This window comes from Vipera ursinii (genome assembly GCF_947247035.1).
Source record: "Vipera ursinii genome assembly, chromosome: 3".
In the NCBI taxonomy this organism is placed as follows: domain Eukaryota; kingdom Metazoa; phylum Chordata; class Lepidosauria; order Squamata; family Viperidae; genus Vipera; species Vipera ursinii.
The window spans coordinates 86479345-86498472 of NC_139516.1; the positions used below are offsets into that span (position 1 = coordinate 86479345).

The 19128-nt window shown below is 38.0% G+C and overlaps 1 protein-coding gene across 2 annotated transcripts in view; it reads right to left on the reverse strand.

The window, feature by feature from the left end:
- Window positions 1–19128, reverse strand: part of SLC44A3 (solute carrier family 44 member 3) — a 44618-nt gene that overhangs the window by 488 nt on the left and 25002 nt on the right. The window contains exons 11-15 of one of the 2 annotated variants that reach the window (XR_014492154.1): window positions 11717–11873; window positions 8259–8342; window positions 3542–3679; window positions 2460–2563; window positions 715–810 (exon numbers count right to left, since the gene is read on the reverse strand). Coding sequence is in view for 1 of the 2 variants with exons in the window: in XM_083359924.1 (XP_083216050.1) it covers window positions 715–810; window positions 2460–2696; window positions 3542–3679; window positions 8259–8342; window positions 11717–11873 (712 nt within the window). In the remaining variant the exon portion in view is untranslated. Of the gene's footprint in view, window positions 1–714; window positions 811–2459; window positions 2697–3541; window positions 3680–8258; window positions 8343–11716; window positions 11874–19128 lie in introns of both variants that reach the window. The other variant, XM_083359924.1, reaches the window with a different exon arrangement.

The following is a 19128-nucleotide window of genomic DNA, read 5'->3' on the forward strand; positions in this document are numbered from 1 at the left end:
CTAAGCCCTCCAGAGTGTGCAGCATAAACAAAAAGAAATCCAGAAATATGACTCCTACGTGCAATTTTCTTTTCTGGCATGAAAAAAATTGGCAGAAAAATGATGGCTGCTACTGTAAATCCCCTGACAGCAAAATGATACTTTGGGAAGCATCACAATGACTTATTTTGCTCAAATGCCAAAAACGCTGCACAGATGTTATTTTAAAGATTGTGTTACTATTTTACAGTGAAATTATGTATCTGAAGTCGACTTTATGACACTTGGGAAAAGATTAATGCAGCCAGCAATGCAGTGATCATAGCAGTGTTAATTTTAACAACTTGATACTGCTGGAGTATTGTTATTTTCTGCCTACTTATATTAATATATTTGTTATAACTTTCTAAGTAACAACTTGCCAAAGTTCCCAAATCCCCAGGGAATTCTGCTTTCAGTTCATCCCAGTGGAATGAACTTAGGCTTGGTTATTCTGATTAAAAATGTAGACTGGAGTAATTTATTTAAAAACATATTCCCATGTTCTGTTCTATCCAGATTTCAGATGAAGAGAGGTAATATCATATACAAGATCAGATGTTCTCATCTCTTCTCTGTTACTGACCCACATTTGGTTGAGGGACGTCTGTTATCCAATGTTTAGCTATGAGAAAACAGTGCAACGCAGTGCAATTAGCAGTATCTACTGATGTTTAGAATTGGTTTATCTCTTACCAATAGCTGGAGTTCAATGCTGCATTCATTGTTATAAAATATTCTTCTATTTCTTTGTTTGGTCTTTGCAAGCTTGCTGTTCTGATAGACAAAGCTCTGCAAATAATAGCAATTCACTATTCAGACTTATTATATCTAATACTACTATTATTTGAGCAAACTCAAATCAATAGATTAAGATTACCAAGCCAGGATTAAATTTTAACACTACTTTAACCAAAGGTTCTTTGTATTCTGGGTGAAACATATATCCTGTAGTAAATAAAAATTGTATATTCTTGATGGGTTAAAAAAAAGAAGATGACGACACGAAACAACAGTAACAGAACTAATTTCCCATAAAGTGCTGTTTTATTTGTCCTACAAACAATTACATGACATATTTTGTTGCACAAATTTAAAACTATGATAACTTTTCATCAATATAGAAAATGTGATTAAACCACAGTAGAATGATTCTGAGCAACTGAATCTATAGGTCTAAGGTTGGACTTGAAAAAAGAAATTATAAGTATAATTAAAAGAAATCCCCCCTCAGTTAAATAAAATTTATATATAATTAGCAATAGCACTTAGATTTACATACTGCATCATAGTGCTTTATAGCCCTCTCTAAGCAGTTTTCAGAGTAAGTATATTGCCCCCCTCCCCCAGCCATCTGAGTCCTCATTTTATCAACCTCAGATGGAAGGAAGACTGACTAAACTTTGAGCCGGTCAGGACTGAACTGCTAAATTGCTGGCAGCTGGCAGTCAGCAGAATTAGTCTGCAATACTGCATTCTATAGGGACTCGGTGGCTCAGTGAGTTAGGACGCTGAGCTTGTCGATCAGATGGTCGGCAGTTTGGCGGGTCAAATCCCGAGTGCCGCGTAGCAGAGTGAGCGCCTATTACTCGTCCCAGCTTCTGCCAACCTAGCAGTTCGAAAGCATGTAAAAATGCAAGTAGAAAATAGAGACCACTACGGTGGGAAGGTAACAGCGTTCCGTGCACCTTTGGTGTCTAGTCATGCCGGCCACATGACCACGGAGATGTCCTTGGACAAGCGCTGGCTCTTCGGCTTTGAAACAGAGATGAGCACCGGCCCCTAGAGTTGGAAACGACTAGCACGCATGTGCGGGGGAACCTTTACTTTTACCGCATTCTAACCACTGCGCCACCACGGCTCTTTTTATCTATTTAGCACTGTATTATTATCTTGCAAACTTTAAAACAGGTATGTTTAGAAAATCACATTAAATGCTTAGCCTATAAAGACATAGCATTTGACATCAGCAGGAAAACCCTTTTCAGTAATAGATTTTTTCTTAGAGAGTTTTAATAAAAATGGTTGTTATCTGAAAAAAATATTTAAAATGTTTTAGGACAATGTTAAACTTTAGTTTTGGGGAAAATTATTTAAAGGAATATTAAATGAGAAGAAAACAGTTGTGACAATTGTAAGTGATGCTTTTTTTTTAAAGCTGTAGTTTAGTGGGGAAATTCTTGAAGCTTACCTTTTATGACAGTCACTGAAGCATCTATGAAATTCTGAAAACCTAGAATAGATTCTTTCTAATAACTATTTCTATTAGAAAGCGGAATAAGTTTCACAATATATTTGCCACCATATTTAACTGGAAAAAAAAGAATACTAAACTACTTAGGAATACAGTTGTTTCTAAAAATGTTACTATCAACATTTGACACAATTGCCTCATTTTAAAGAATTAAGGCATTATAAATTGCTTTTGGGGGGTTGCTTACCATTAAATCTTGATCCATTAGGTAGGGTTTATCTGAAGAGCCATCATTTGTTTCTACATCAACAGCAAAGCAAAGGAACAGAACATCCACTGTAGTCTGAAATACTGATAAGAAGTTATGGGCAATGAAATAAGCGAAAACAGCAGCCAGCAGCAGTGGCAAGGCCCAAACTTTTAATTCCTGGTGGTAGTTAAATGCCATCAAGCCCCCAAAAACGGTGAAACAAGCTACGAACACCTATATTAGAATAAGATCAGATATATTTTAAAAGGTGACTCATCCAAAGAAGGTACCAACTGTATGTAAATGCTTAGTATTAATATCAGTATTAGGGTTGCTTGGATAGTGAGATTGGGTGTCATCTAAATTTAAATAAATAAGTAAATAAATTAGTATTCAGATTATGACTGTTTTCAAAAATCTGCTAGGACATTTTCACCTAAACCTTCTGTTTTGTCTCAATAAATATTGGTTGACTATTTTCTTCACTTCTGTTTGGCTTTTTCGTCCTGCCATATGTTGCTTTAAGTTAACTGAAGAAAATATCTTCATTGTTTTAGTTCTTCCATGAATGAATCTGGGTTTCCCATTAAGAGGCATCTGTTCTTTCCATCACTTGGACAATTGGTTATCTTCTTTGAACTCCCCCCCCCCCATTCACAGATTGCCAGTGTGATGGAAGCAGCTACACTGTGGTGCAGCAACTACTGTCAGACCCCATTGGATACCACAGTCAACATATGTATGTACCAACTATAGTAGGTCTAATCTAGCTACAAAATATATTATGGTTAGATGAATTTAAAAAAATAAGGAGGGGAGTTTTGCCAACAGGACCCAAGACTAACATAACACCCCAACGCACACTATACTTTGACATAATTACCAGCACAAAGAATACTTTTTTGCTTGCTCAGTGATCAAGTCGTAAAGATAGTCAAGGATTATTATATATATCTTCTACTGGCTTCCAGAGAACAATTTAATTTCCATAAAATTTGAATTTAACCTTGAATTTGACTGATGCATCATATAGACTAAACAAGATTTTTAATGAGAAAAAAAAGTTAATAAATCTTTACCTTTGAAAGAAAGACAGCAAAGTCACTGAAGCAGTTGATTGCCATGGTGCTAGTTACATTTTTTGATAAAATAACACTGGCATCTTTAGCCGAGGTACAAAAATTTGTCCCATTTATGATAGTTGCCGCATATGCGTTCTGCAATCGGAACATTAATTGGTAAAATAGCAGAAGTAACAAGGCAGAAAGTAGGAAGTACTAGGCCAAAATTACTTTTATAAATATATTTTATCATATTGTGGAAATGAAATCATTTGCTTAACTTTTAATCCATTGGCAAAACTTATATTTCGTTCAATTAAAAATATTTTTTACTATGAGGACAAACTTTTCTCTAGTTTTATTTAGAACTCTGGAGATCGGTAACCTTCATTCCTCAAGACCCAAATTAATTAAGTATCTAAATAGGACTATGCAAAAGTCTACAATTACTTTTCCCAAAATGCTATAAACATCCCTTATTTTATGTAGTGAAAGATGAGCCATCCTTGTCCTCTTTAAAAGAAGAATTTTCCCACTGACATATTTAATAAGTACCCAAATCTGCATAAGTTATTCTTAAAAGAAATGTATATTCTTCTAATGCTCAATTTGGAATTAAAATTCTGATTGTTGGCATGAATGGGTCTGAAAATGCTCACAGCATCTGTTTAAATACATCCTCCAACAACCTAAGATTAATACTCTGTTTTTACTTGTTTCCTGGAGCCTATGAAAATTAAGTCAATGCATACAATGATTTCTTTTCATAAGAGTTGGGAAATATTAATACAGAAATATAAATCTACATGTCTATAATAAATCATACTGAAATAATACACTGTAAAACACACATACATGAAATCAATTGTAACCCATGACACTTCTACGTAATATTTATGCTGCAGTGCAGGGGGTAATATGACAGTGCCTTCCTGGACATAGGATACACACAGCATATCAACAATTAAAAAAACAATCTCTACCATCTAAAATATTGTGCTATTAACTTAGCTCAACTTAAGTATTTTAGTACTTTTAAAATAATACAAGTAAAACATTTCAACAATGCAGCATTAATATATATTATTCAAGAACATTCTTTCTTCATGGAAGGAATTTTCTAAAAAGAAACTTGTGGGTTTTTTGTTTTCTTCCTAATACAACTGCCTGCAATTTACTCCCAAGGATTGAGAACATCTTGAACATTATAGGATGGGGCAAAGGGTGAAACAGCAAAGATGGGATCTCTTTCCCATTTAAACCAATTTTTTTGTCTCTCTAGCCTTCTGCATCCTAGTTCAAGCTCTCACCTTTGGGAGCAGATGCCAGCTAAGCACAATCTAAAGTCAAGAAAAGACAAAAATAATTCCTACTATACAAATCCTTGAACTCTAAAAAATCTACCTAGTAATAGTTACAATACTTTAAAAGTAATACTTAAATAAAAGCACTTGTAAAACAAAGCAGCAGTCAAGATGAACACTTCAAGTAACAAACATTGATTCTCCCAAAAATTGACTAAGTTAAGGGCATTTTGTTAAAGTTGAAATCTTTCTTAATTCATGCATCATAGCTAAATATCTCGATCAAGGGAAAATTACAAACCAGTAAGCCTTTATTTGTGACGAACCAATAAGCTTCATATATTGACTGTTTACATTTGTATTTCACTCTGGGCTTTTTTGCATTAATATGCATGGGAACCAAAAAAAAACCCAGATAAATAAGGAATGGGATTGTTTACATACTTCAAGTTTAGTACGCAAAGAAAATATTTAAGGAAAAAAATACATTTACACTTCCCAACACAGAGAATGTCAAAGGTCTTGGAAAAACTGACCTGATAGCTTCATGAGAAACACTATATGGCACAGCTCCAACCTTTGAAAAATCCTTCTTGTGAAAAATAATTGCTACTTGGCAGAATAGCCAAATTCTATCTTCCATTCTAAGATTCTAAAAATTATCCCAGTGAAAGGAACGGCACCATAGCACAGAATCTTCTTTTGAAAGAAGCCGAAAATAAGCCAGGCATAAAACTACACCCAGCTTCCAATCCACAGCCTGCCTGCATTTTTAGAGGGGTTGGCTGGCTCCCACTATATAAAGAGCTCTCCCAGAGACCTAATGGTGCAGCAAAATGAAAAAGTAATGATCCAGAGACTGTGACAGATGGAAGCTGTAGAAGGAAGTAGGGTTTTTTTACAGCAGGAACGGAAGATATTAATGGGATAATAACACAGCCTCTTTCAGATATGAGCAGGGAACAAAAGCAGGGGTGTCAAACTCAATTTCATTGAGGGCCGCATCAGCATTGCAGTTGCCCTCAGGGGGCCGGGTGGGTATGGCCAGGGTGGGCGTGGCCCACTGGGTGGGTGTGGCTAGACTGCGTATAGCCTACTGGGTGGGCGTGGCCAGCTCTACATCGTTCGCATCAAGGGTGCCTATAGGGGCCTGGGCAGGAGTGGGACAGATCTGAGGGTCTCTGGCAGAAGGAGGGTCTCTGGGCCAGGGCCAAGGCAGTGGGGGGCGTTCCCTCACTGTTTCCAGGATGGCTTCGCGGGCCGCATGAAACCACTTCGCGGGCCGGATCTGGCCCCCGGGCCTTGTGTTTGACATGTCTGGGCTATAGAGTGAAATAGCAGGATTAATTGCTCCTGCACATAAGGTAAATATATGCAGCCCAATGGCTAGTCCTTAATTGCATAATGTGGCTTCTTTTAAGTGTCCTTCCTTGAGTTTGTAGAGATGCCAGAAAGTAGATATATTTGGAGTATATGATGTTGGACACTGGAAAGAATACCAGTCAATACAGTTCCCCCAGAGTACTCATAAATTGGTAGATAGAACTGAAGCAATACCGCTAAGAAATTAAGAGAGAACGTAACAGTTGTATCTCTAGAACAGAAGTAGGACAAAGTTATGCATGACTTACAAGATAACAAATTTCTGCTCTAACCCCAAGTAGGTAATTATTTTCCTCTTTTATCTTAGCAGGCCTCTGATACCTTACGGACATTTAATCATCATTAATATGTAACCTTCCCTTGCTGATGACCAAACCAGGCAATTCCAGGGGCAGTTGGAAGGGCTATAAATTAAAGTATCCCCTTTGTGATTCGAATTCCAGAGAGAGTGCCTACTGCTTGGACTCACTAGACTGGGATTTGGAAGGAAACCTGGCACTGTAAGAAATTATTGTGAAGAGTTTTATTAAACAGGATTCAGTTTATGGCAGTCCTGGTGCCTTCTTTGATGTCTTCTGGCTTCAGTACCTGTCCTGCAAATTCTAAATTTTCCAGCAACACAGGAAATTCAGAAAACAAGATTAAATGATCTAACTCATTGGAGTAGGCAATCTTGCAGACATCCACGGTCTCAGCCACAAAGGGATTTATAGGGTAAAACCCAGCGCCTTAAATTGTATCCAGAAACCAACTGGTAAAGAATGCTGGATCTGCAAACTAGGTGTTATATGCTCCCAATGGCAGCAGCCAGGAAGCATGCAGGCCACTACCTTTTTGACCAACTGTGGGTTCCAAGCAGTTTTTAAAGGCAGACTCAAACAATGCATTTTACTGTGGTCAAATTAGATAGTTACTGTAGCCATATGTGTACATAAAAGCCTATGAAGATAAGACCTAGAAGTATCCCCAAGCCATGGAACGTCTTCCTTATGGATGGGGACATCAGCTGAAACCACTTTATAAAAAGCATCACTCCTCCACACAAACCACCCACTAACTGAACTCCTTATCTGAACCGAGTTTCAGTTTATTGCCTTTTATAACATCTGTCATATGGCCAGATATTAATTAACATTTCTACTGCTTCAACTGAAAACAGTGCTTTGGAATGAATGGTTGGGCTTCGCCTTCCACAGATACAGCTTGAAACTCCTTCTCAGCTTGCCTTCATCTTGCAATTGTCATCTCCCCTATTTTCCTTATTGCATTAAACAAGGAAATAATGTTTCACCAATGCAAATCCTGCAGATGCTGTTTCACTGATTTTAATTTCTTTCCTGCCAGAAAAAGCAACATGAAAATGTTTCCTGTATGTCAAGGAATGAAAAGCAGCAATCTTTAGTCGAAATAAGAGGAAGGCTTGCAGCAAACCAATGTGCCCACTTATAAAAATCAGGACTCAAGGCATTAATTATGTTATTATATTAATCTGCATTCCACCAAAGTCTAAAATAATTCTGGGGAAACACACACCTGACAAAAAGGTATGGAATAATAATATATATTCTCAGGTTTGAACAGCTCAGGATTTTATAGAAGTAATGCCACGAATGACACTGATTCTAGCCAAGAGGTTTCCTTTTAGATTTTTCCTGAAACTGATTATATTCTCATTTTGTGGACTATAATTCACTAGCTGCTTATGTCTGGCAGAATGAAATAATCAGATTTAGTTGTAATCTCGTTAGTTAAGTCAGTCATTATAAATCATAGTGGCTATTCTATCCCGATGTATCTCTTGAATACATCTATTGAACTCAATGTGATTTATTTCAGCTAAAATTTATAGCATAGTACTGCATGCTTTCTATAAAATCAGTTGGAATGAAAAGGGTGACGGGTTCTTAAATAAAGATAATCCTTCTTTGCTGGTTGCCACAAAACAGGGATAGTAACTGCCTTGGAAACATTACTCATCAGCATAGCATTTCTTTTTCATATAACTTTCATTTTTATGCATGTGATATTACCCAATTTATATAATATACCTGGTTTAAATATCCAAGAAATCTTTCTAGGCACCAGAAACTGCAAAAACAGCATTTGTAAATACACTTTGCACACGTGTTCTCCTGGGGAAAAAGCACAAGTTGTAATTAATCATCAAAGATGCCAGAATTTAAAAAGCAAGTGTTTCACATTCTTCTAATATTTCACACTTCCCATGCACAGAATAGAAGATTCATATTCATCAATTATATTCATGATTCATGAAGTATCCATGGGCTGTCAGGCTCCTAAATGGGAAATAACTCTTATGTATGATTGACTTGCGAGGCCGGTGTATTGTGCAATTAGCTCACATGGTGTAATAAGATGGTAGGTTTGTTGTCACTGTGAGTTGTGATGGTGGTGGGGCACGAAGGGAGGCTCAGCCAATCTCACTGTATACACTTTGTACTTTGATAATAAAGGTTCATTCATTCATTGAAAAGACTTTGGAATTTTGGAATTAAGGCTCCTGTAATGATAGATGGCATCCTTGGTTTTTATTTTATTTTAGAAACAGAAACATAAGATTTAATCTTGAAAATACTTATAATACCTAGGAATTTTAAATGTAATTTCCCCTTATTTCAGGACCATTTAAGTGTCACATTTCTGACATACATACATACCATTACATTATATTATTATTATCATTATCATATTATCATTATAAATTTTTTATTCATAAAACATGAAACTCAGTCAACTGAACACTCAAATTGACTGGCACTAATGGTTGACACGGGCTGCTGCCAGCATCCTAGGTATCAACCAGGTATCTCCTTAAAATATAAGATGTTCCGCGTAGCGCAGTTTTTTGTAGCTTTGCTGGAGTTATTGCAGGAAGTTGCAATTTCTTGATGTGTTTTATAAAGTTTTTGGACATAGTTTCCAGTGCCCCGATGACAATGGTTATCACTGTTACGCGTTTCATCCATAATCGCGCAGTTTCGATGGCCAGGTCGTGGTATTTTGTAATTTTTTCCAGTTCTTTTTCTTCGACTCTGGCATCTCCTGGTACAGCGATATCAATCAGCTGTACGCTTTGGTTCTCTACAACTGCGATATCTGGCGTGTTGTGTTCCAAATGGCGATCTGTCTGTATTCGGAAGTCCCACAAGATCTTCACCCTCTCATTCTCGACAACTTTTTCCACCCTATGTTCCCACAACTTTTCGGACACAGGCTAGTCGTATTTTTTACACAATGCCCAGTGGATTAGTTGATGATGATGATGATGATTCATTATTATTATTATTATTCTGATACATACATTACATTCCTGTCCCATCCATCTCCCTCAAAGAGGGAGCCATCATTCTCTTTACCATTCATCAATGTTAAATTACCCAAACTAGGCTTGTGTCTTCCTGGCAGTCATACCAAAGAGGCTTATGTTTTGATTTTTACACTAATAATATGCTTTGAAGTATAAGATAGGATATTTCCCTTTTCTCAATGAGAAAATTCTTTCTTTTTGCCCTGTTCACTGTCACTGCTTTTCCTGTCTGGAAGTGCTTCTGCAACATTTGCCCCTTTTATTTTATTGCTACTTTCTTCTATCTGGGGAAATAAGATAAGCAATTCCAGGCAAATAAGTAAGTTTAAATGGAGTAACAAAGTCAGATTTAATAATGGAAACATCACTGATGATCAAAAAAGTATAGGCGATAGAATACTAAACAGCAATGTATATGAACAGATAAACAAGTTCACAGTTATTGCTGAAATATATTTAAGGGATCTTTGAAAAGTTCCAGCACTATGGGGAATAATTTTGGTTCTTCTACAAAACATTTCACTCATTTGCTACTGAACCAGAATAAAGGAATATAGTATCTAAAACACTACAGGGAGACCCTGAGTAAGGACTGTAATGGAGTCTGCCCATTATGGTCGTAAGTAATGATCGTAACACAGGTTATTCATGTGATCAACCCAATTTTTACATTATTTGGAGCAGTTGTTAAGTGAATGCAGGGTTCATAAAACAAAGACCGTGGTCATTAAATAAACAATGGTTCGTTTATGGGAGTGGTTCTGCCGAAAATCAGAACTGCTGGTGTTCAGCAAAAATGTCATAAACATCATCCAGGATGTTAAAAACGGCCATAAATGTTTACATCATCGGGAAGACCTCACCATCAGAACTTCAGATCTGGATGGTAATTCCCCTTTTTTGGATCCATGGTAATTTTGAATGACCACTAAGCAACCAATTGTAAACGAAAGACTACCTGTATCACCAAACAAGTTTACATGTAACTCATTTTATGAAGTGTTATGCACCCAAAGAAATATTGGCCAAGGTCACGCAACGCATTTATTCAGATTCCGGATAACCAAATCCATGGAAAGCAGCAATTAATACAAGGTAAACTGCTCACTGCCCAACCCACTTCTTCCTGGCTGGCATCCGAATGAACCTCATGAGCTGCATCCAGCAGCTCTCCCCACTTAACTTTTTTAAAACCTTAAGAAAGAGATGCAGAGTGCCCTGATTATGGCCAAAATTACCAAGAAGGGAAAGTAAATGTCTAATCTTTCCTTTACTCTTTTTTTTCTCTTCAATTTAAAATTCTATCATATGCACTTATGGAAAATTTCAGTATGATGAAGGGGAAGAAGTGGTTCTGGTTTGTCATGCAAATACTGTACATCCAATAAAATGGTATAATTAGTTTGCAAAATATTATCAAACATACTTGTCTTTCCTTGACACCTACCGTAAATTATAGCTAAGTACAACACGAATGAGCAAGATGCAAGACTGCACATTTTCTTGCTACTTTCTGCCCATAGCTTGATCTATGGGTATAAATCTGATACTGCATATATGCATGTTAGCCTTCCATTTCAATATATGAAGTTCTAAAAATCTTTTTCATTATGTCTCACTGGAACCTTAAGAACTCACGGGGCATGATAGTTTACACCACAGGTGTCAAACTCGCCGTGTCACGATGTGTTGCAACGTATTGCAACTTTTTTTCGCATTGCCGGAGTTGGGGTGGGCATGGCCTCCGCATGATGCAACCAGCTCACAGGTTGGCAGTTTGACCTCTGGTTTATACGAACAAAGCTGAAACATCAATCCACATACCCTCCATTTCTGATGCACTCATAATAGACATTCCCATCTTCCCCTCAAAGGTAGTTAGTCCCTTAGCGTAAACAAACTTTGTAGTTTGTGCAGTATTTTTTTTTCTAGTTATCAGGGATTAGGAGTAAATCATTAGGATATGAATCCTTTTCATAGTAAGCCTGTTACAGTGGAATTTATTGCTTTTTAAGCTGTTGCCTGCTAAGTTCCTTTGAATAACGCTAAGTAAAAAAGTCCAATATAAAATTAAGCAAATAAAGACTGCATTTTCATTTCTTATTCAGGTATTAAATGTCTACATTTATGTGCTCGATTGCTATGCTATGGTGTTAGAAAATGAAAGTGGGAGCCTACCTTATTTTTCAGAATGTTATAAACAGACAATAGAATAATTCTGGGAGCCCTCATGATTGGGATTATCAGGGATCCTTTCACAACTGTTCCCAGATGATAGCAAAAAAGAACTGATATGGAACATAGGATTGGATGACTTGGTAGTTTACTCTTATTTCTACAATGAAAAATAAGCAAGCATGAAAAACTGTACAGAAAATGAAATATAAACACAATATAACTATCAGAATCTTCATCCAATAGTGTTTCCAAGTGTTTACAGTACTCCATTTTTTAATGCACCAAGAATGAATTGGGGTTTTATCCTTGCAAACCACCTGAAGTCACTGAGAGTGAATTGGGTGGCCATATACATTTTGTTAATAAATGAATAAATAAAATCTCATTTTTGATCAATTTAAATTTTGTGTAATTTTATCATTCAATCAATTCCATTTCAGAAGCTATACTATATAATGTAAGGACTCAATTGCATTATGCTGGTCTTTAGCCATAATAAAAGCTTTTAATCTGTTGGACTCTGCTGCGCTCAAAAAGCATGTATATGATACCAAGACACTCTTAATTTCAATATGTGAATTTTTCCTTATATAGACTCATAAGATTCCTAAAAAAACCTTGTGTTTTAACTACTATTTACACATAGCAATCAGGGAAAATCTGAAAAATGGCTACTTACTTTCAGTTAACCTTTTCTCTTAAAGACTCTATGGGCATTCCTGTTGCACTTAATCATGATTTGAATATAACCTGGAAATAATTGTTTTCTACAATTATTTTCTTCATGAAGCTGCCTTCATTTCATCCCCATCCTTTTAGACAGGCTTAGATCCTCCTTAATTAAAGGTAGTCTTCCACTTACAATAGTTCATTTAGTGACCGTACTAAGTTACAACGGGACTGAAAAAGTGACTCATGACCATTTTTCATATTTGCAACCGTTGCAGCATCCCCATGGTATTAAAATTCAGATGCTTGGCAACTGGCTCATATTTATGACGGCTGCAGTGACCCAGGCTCATGTGATCATTTTTTTTAACCTTCTAACAAGTAAAGTCAATGGGGAAGCCAGATTCACTTAACAACCAGGTTACTAACTTATCAATTGCAGTGATTCACTTCACAAGTCTGGCAAAAAAAAAGTTGTAAAATGGGGCAAAACTCATTAAACAAATGTCTCACTTAGCAACAGAAATGTTGGGCTCAATTGTTGTTGTAATTCAAGGAGTACCTATATAGTCATGTTAAAATCGTATTCTTCCCCTTTTACAACAGACCCAAAACAAACCTCAAGATTTATGAAAATCTCTTTAAGGTCTGGAGTGAAGTTAGGTAGGTAGCAGGCAGTGATTGGGAATAAAGGCAAAAGAAACAAGCTGAGAACCTTCAGAGGGAACAGCAAAGGATACGGAATGTAGCTCCTAGTTCAGATCTTGGTGGATTCCATAGTGGGGAAAGGCTCTAGGCCAGGGGTAGGCAACTTTGGATCTTTTATGACTCGTGGACTTCAGCTCCCAGAATTCCTGAGCCAGCGTGGCTCAGCTTGGAAACCTCTCTCTTTCCCCTCAGCATGGCTGGCTCAGGAATTCTGGGAATTGAAGTCCACGAGTCATAAAAGAGCCAAGGCTGCCTACCCCTGCTCTAGGAGAAACTTCCAAGCATCTAAATGTGCTGCTTCTACCGTGTTTTCCAAAAAATAAGACTGGGCCTTATTTTTTTTCCTCCAAAAGAGGCACCAGGTCTTATTTTCGGAGGATGTCTTACTCATCTCTGGCACCGGCAGCCCCACCCAGCAGGTGCACCTCTTGGGCTGAAGGGGCAGCTTCATTCTGCAGCTGACTGCACTGCAGTCAGGTCTTTCTGGGAGGCCTATGCAGCCGAGTACCGAGCTATGGATTCAATCCACAGCTTGGTACTCGGTTGCAGAGGTCTTGCAGAACTGAATTATGGATTGAATCCATAGCTCGGTCCTTGGCTGCAGAGGCATTTCAGAAAGGCCTGTGACTGAGGAATGCAGGCCTGGCTGCAGAAGACGCCTCAGAGGAAGTGGGCCGGCGAGGACAAGACTGGCTGCAAGGTAAGGGGGTGCAGGGTGGGTGGAGCAGATCCACACCCCTACCCCCGCCCTAGCTTGATTTTTAAGTTTGTGCTTCACCCCAAAACCAGGGCTTATTTTGGGGGTAGGGCTCAGTTTTGGGGTAGGCCTTTCGGGGAAACACGGTAAGTAGAAAGTAACTTACTGAGGTTTATAAATAATCACAAAATACCACAGAACATCTCATACAAGGACAAACTGCTATGAAATTGGAATATGTATATAATTGAGTAAGAAGGCTTCCTCTTTCAAATTCAATTCCCTTTCTGACACATTTTTGGAAAAGAAAAAATGACTGTACTACTCAAGATGATTACAACCCTTTAGTTGTAATCTTAAGTGTACAAACCTCCCCTAAAAACCCTAAAAATGAACACAAATGAACAATGAAAACCATAGAAACTATTTTTAATAAAGATATTATTATTATTATTATTATTATTATTATTATTATTATTATTAATAATAATAATAATAATAATAATAATAATAATAATAATAATAATAATAATAATAATAAAGTTGGAAGGGATCTTGGAGGTCATCTAGTCCAACCACCTGCTCAGGCAGGAAACCCTATACAATTTCAGACAAATGGCTGTCCAGTCTCTTCTTAAAGACTTCCAGTGTTGGAGCATTCACCACTTCTGGAGGCAGGTTGTTTCACTGATGAATTGTTCTGTCAGGAAGTTTCTCCTTAGTTCTAGGTTGCTTTTCTCTGGTTAGTTTCCATCAGTTGCTTCTTGTCCTGCTTTCAGGTGCTTTGGAGAATAGCTTGACTGCCTCATGATACTGCTATCATGTCACCCCTCGTCCTTCTCTTCATTAAACTAGACATACCTAATTCCAGCAACCGTTCCTTATATGTTTTAGCCTCCAGTCCCATAATCACCTTTGTTGCTCTTCTCTGTAGTCTTTCTAGAGCAGGGGTGTCAAACTCAATTTCATTGAGGGCCGTATCAGCATTGCGGTCGCCCTCAGGGGGCCAGGGTGGGCATGGCCTACTGGGTGGGTGTGGCTAGAGTGCGTATGGCCTACTGGGTGGGCGTGGCCAGCTCTACATCATTCGCATCAAGGGGGCCTGTCGGGGCCTGGGCAGGAGTGGGACAGATCTGAGGGTCTCTGGCAGAAGGAGGGTCTCTGGGCCAGGGCCAAGGCAGTGGGGGCCGTTCCCTCACTGTTTCCAGGATGGCTTTGCGGGCCACATGAAACCACTTTGCGGGCCGGATCTGGCTCCCGGGCCTTGTGTTTGACATGTCTGTTCTAGAGTCTCAACATCTTTTTTACATCTTGGTGACCAAAACTGGATGCAGTATTCCAAGTGTGGCCTTACCAAGGCATTGTAAAGTGGTATTAACACTTCATGTGATCTTGATTCTATCCCTCTGTTAATGCAGCCTAGCACTGTGCTGGCTTTTTTTGACAGTTGCAGCATACTGCTGGCTCATATTTATGTGATTGTCTGCTAGGACTCCGAGATCCCTCTCACAGTTACTACTATTGAGCAAGGTACCACCTATACTATACCTGTGCATTTGGCTTTTCTTCCCTAAATGTAGAACCTTACTTTTTTCACCATTGAATTTCATTTTGTTAGATAGCACCCAGTGTTCAAGTCTGTCCAGATCCTCCTGTATCTTAAGCCTGTCTTCTGGAGTGTTGGCTATTCCTGCCAGCTTGGTGTCATCTGCAAATTTGATGAGTTCCCCATCTATCCCCTTGTCCAAATCGTTGATGAAGATGTTGAAGAGCACTGGGCCTAAAACAGAGCCCTGGGGCACCCCACTACAAACTTCCCTCCATGTAGATGCAGTTCCATTGAGGACCACACTCTGAGTACAGCTGGTCAGCCAGTTATGAATCCATCTGGTGGTGTCTAACCCATATTTTTCTATCTCATCAAGTAGTAGGTTGTGGTCCACTTTATCAAATGCCTTACTGAAGTCCAAGTAAAATATATGCACAGCATTCCTTTGGTCCACTAATTTTGTCACTTGGTCAAAGAATGTAATAATTTGTCTGGCATGATCTGTTTTTGACAAGCTCATGTTGGCTTTTAGTAATGACTTTGTTTGCCTCTAGGTGTTCGCTGATTCGTTGCTGGATTATCTTTTCCAGAATCTTTCCAGGTATTGAAGTCAGGCTGATAGGTCTGTAGTTTCCTGGATATATTTTTCCCTTTTGAAGATGGGAACTACATCAGCTCTTTTCCAGTCCTCTGGTAGTTCCCCAGTGCTCCAGGATCTTTGAAAAATATAGTTCAGTGGTTCTGAGTTCACATCTGCCAGTTCCTTGAGAAACTTGGGATGTAATCAGTGCTTTTTTTGTAAAAGAAAAAGGTGCCGGAACTCACACATGTCATACAACCCGCCTTGCCTACGCTACAAGGTTCCATCCAAAAAAGGTGCCGGAACTCCGTTCTGAACATTCTATGAGAAAAAAAGCCCTGGGTGTAATCCATCTGGTCCTGGTGATTTGAACTCGTCTAGGCTGGACAGGTGCTCACTTACCATTTTCTTACCTATCTTAACTTGTGTTTCTAATCTGTTTTTTATGGCACTGTTTTTGATAGGTTGGACTGTTTTTTCCCCTTTGTGTAAAGACAGATGCAAAAAACAAGTTAAATAGTTCTGCTTTCTCCCTGTTGCTTGTCACCTTCTTGCCACTTTCCCCCACTAATGGATCAATCATTTCCTTAATTTTTTTCCTTGTTTTTTACATGTTGAAAGAAGCTTTTGTTATTTTTGACTTTGGTTGCAAGCCTTTGTTCAATTTAAGCCTTAGCTTTCCTCACTTCATCTTTGCAGGCTATATTTGCTGATATTCTGCCTTAGTTATTTGCCCCTCTTTCCACTTTTTATACTTGTCCTTTTTATCTTTCAATAAAAAACAAACACTTTTCATACCTTCCCTGGATTCTGCCTGCATCTCCTCAAAGCTCACAGTATGGGAAAACCTGTTTCAGAGATCAGTTTCCCATAGGAAAAGGAGACTTATTACTGAGCTATAATGAAGGAGGAGAAAAATGTAGATTAAATTCTGAAGAATTCTGAACAGGAGAAAGCAGGAAACTAACAAACTAAGAGGGAGCTAGACAATACTTCATCTTTGCAGGCTCGGGCTATTTGCTGATATTCTGCCTTAGTTATTTGCCCCTCTTTCCACTTTTTATACTTGTCCTTTTTATCTTTCAATAAAAAACAAACACTTTTCATACCTTCCCTGGATTCTGCCTGCATCTCCTCAAAGCTCACAGTATGGGAAAACCTGTTTCAGAGATCAGTTTCCCATAGGAAAAGGAGACTTATTACTGAGCTATAATGAAGGAGGAGAAAAATGTAGACTTAAATTCTGAAGAATTCTGAACAGGAGAAAGCAGGAAACTAACAAACTAAGAGGGAGCTAGACAATACTGGTTGTTGAAGATTTACTGTTTCCACACACATTATCATGGGACAGATCTACTCTTTACAGACAAAAGGCTGAAAAGAGGGAAAAAGTAGCCATGTGCAAAGAGCAAGAGCCAAGCCAAGAGAGAGAAAATGCAAACTAGTGTAATTTCCACCCATCTGTCTCCAAGTAATCTCACCTTAGCCATGAAAGCTGGCTAGGTAGCTGTGAGCCAGTCACTCCCCTCTCAGCCCAACTTACTTCGCACAGGGTTAAATAGGAGAAGGAAAGAGTATTATCCGCTCAGGGTCACCTTGAATAGTAAGGTAGGCAGCAACTAAATTTAATAGTGGATAGGAAGACCAGAAAAATAATGACAACGAAACATACCCTTCATCCTTGCAACTATGTTGACAGGTTCTACTTACAAAAGAAAACAGATGGACATGGAATGTTGCAAATACATCAGAAAACAGAGTAACATAAAATGAAGAAACTAAAGTGCTTTGGGACTTTAGAATTCAAAGAGGCAGCATCTGCTACATAATACCCTGGACTTAACAACTGTCAATAAGAATAAGAAAAACATCTGTACAGTGGACATGGCATTACCTGGAAACAGCAAAACAGAAGAGAAAGAAATGGAGAAAAACACAAAATACAAGAGTCAGAAAAGAAGAGGCATCAAATTTATAAGTGACAGGCAGGGGCAAAAATTTCTAGTCACTTTTCCTTCTCCTCTCCATATTCTCCCCTCCCAAATCATAAACCCCAGGGGAAATCTTACCAGTCTAGGTACAACATAGAAATAGATTGACTGTGGTAAAACAAAGTAAAGATGGTACCCATAGCAATATCAGCCTGGGTGGTGCAGTGGTTAGAATGCAGTATTGCAGTTCGACTCTTCCCACAGCCAGTTGTTCGATCCTGAACGGCTCAAGGCTGCCTCAGCCTTCTATCTTTTCAAGGTCACTAAAATGAGGAGCCAGATAGTTAGGGGCAAGATCATTGTGAACCACTTAGAGAGTGCTATAAAGCAGTGGTCCCCAACCCTTTTGGTTCCGCGGACTGGCAGCAACGGTAATGGGGGCAGGGATGGTTTTGTGCATGTGCAAATGAAGCTCCCTAATCCCATGCGTGCCTAAATGAAGCTTCACGTGCTTGCCTGCCGCTTGTGAAGCGCTGAGGCTTTTTTTATAAAAATGGTAAAAGAGGAATAAATTAAATAAAGTAGGAAGAACAGAATTTAGAATTAACCATACTCCTATTTAGCCAGTACTGAATACTACAGCATAGCAAAGTAGACTAAACTAGATTCAATAAACCTTATTTTGCCAGGACAAAAAGAACACCCACTAAAATGCCTGTTATTTTTTATTTTAACATAAAATCCCAAGGACTCACAAAAATTTCTTACTGCTACACTACAGCTAAATGGCTCTACTGTATTCCTGTGTTTTAGTATTTTCAATAGGAAATACCATAAAAGTGGTATGCATATTTTTTAGTTATTTCAGGTTAGAAGACCATTTAAGGGTAATGATTGGATTTTTGTATAAAATAACTATCATACTTCAAAGGATTTTAATTCTCTGTCTTAGATTTTTTTTCCTAACCTTTAATTGAGATAAATCAAAATGTCTCCTGATCAGCACTCACATTTGAAACTTCAAATTAACACCTGAAGATATTATAATCTGATAGTTAAAATTAGTACAGAAACCAATGGTATAATATTTGATATAAGAGGAACTATGCATTCATTTGTAGTTAAATTTCTTACAGGCATTAAAAAATTAACTGTCTTTGCTTGATTACCTTTTACTTGTATGAATAGATAATTAATGTGCACAAATGTTCTGAAATGTCTAGGAAAAGATCCAGAAATTCTTTAAGTGATTCTAACCAATAATTTCCTTACCTCTTT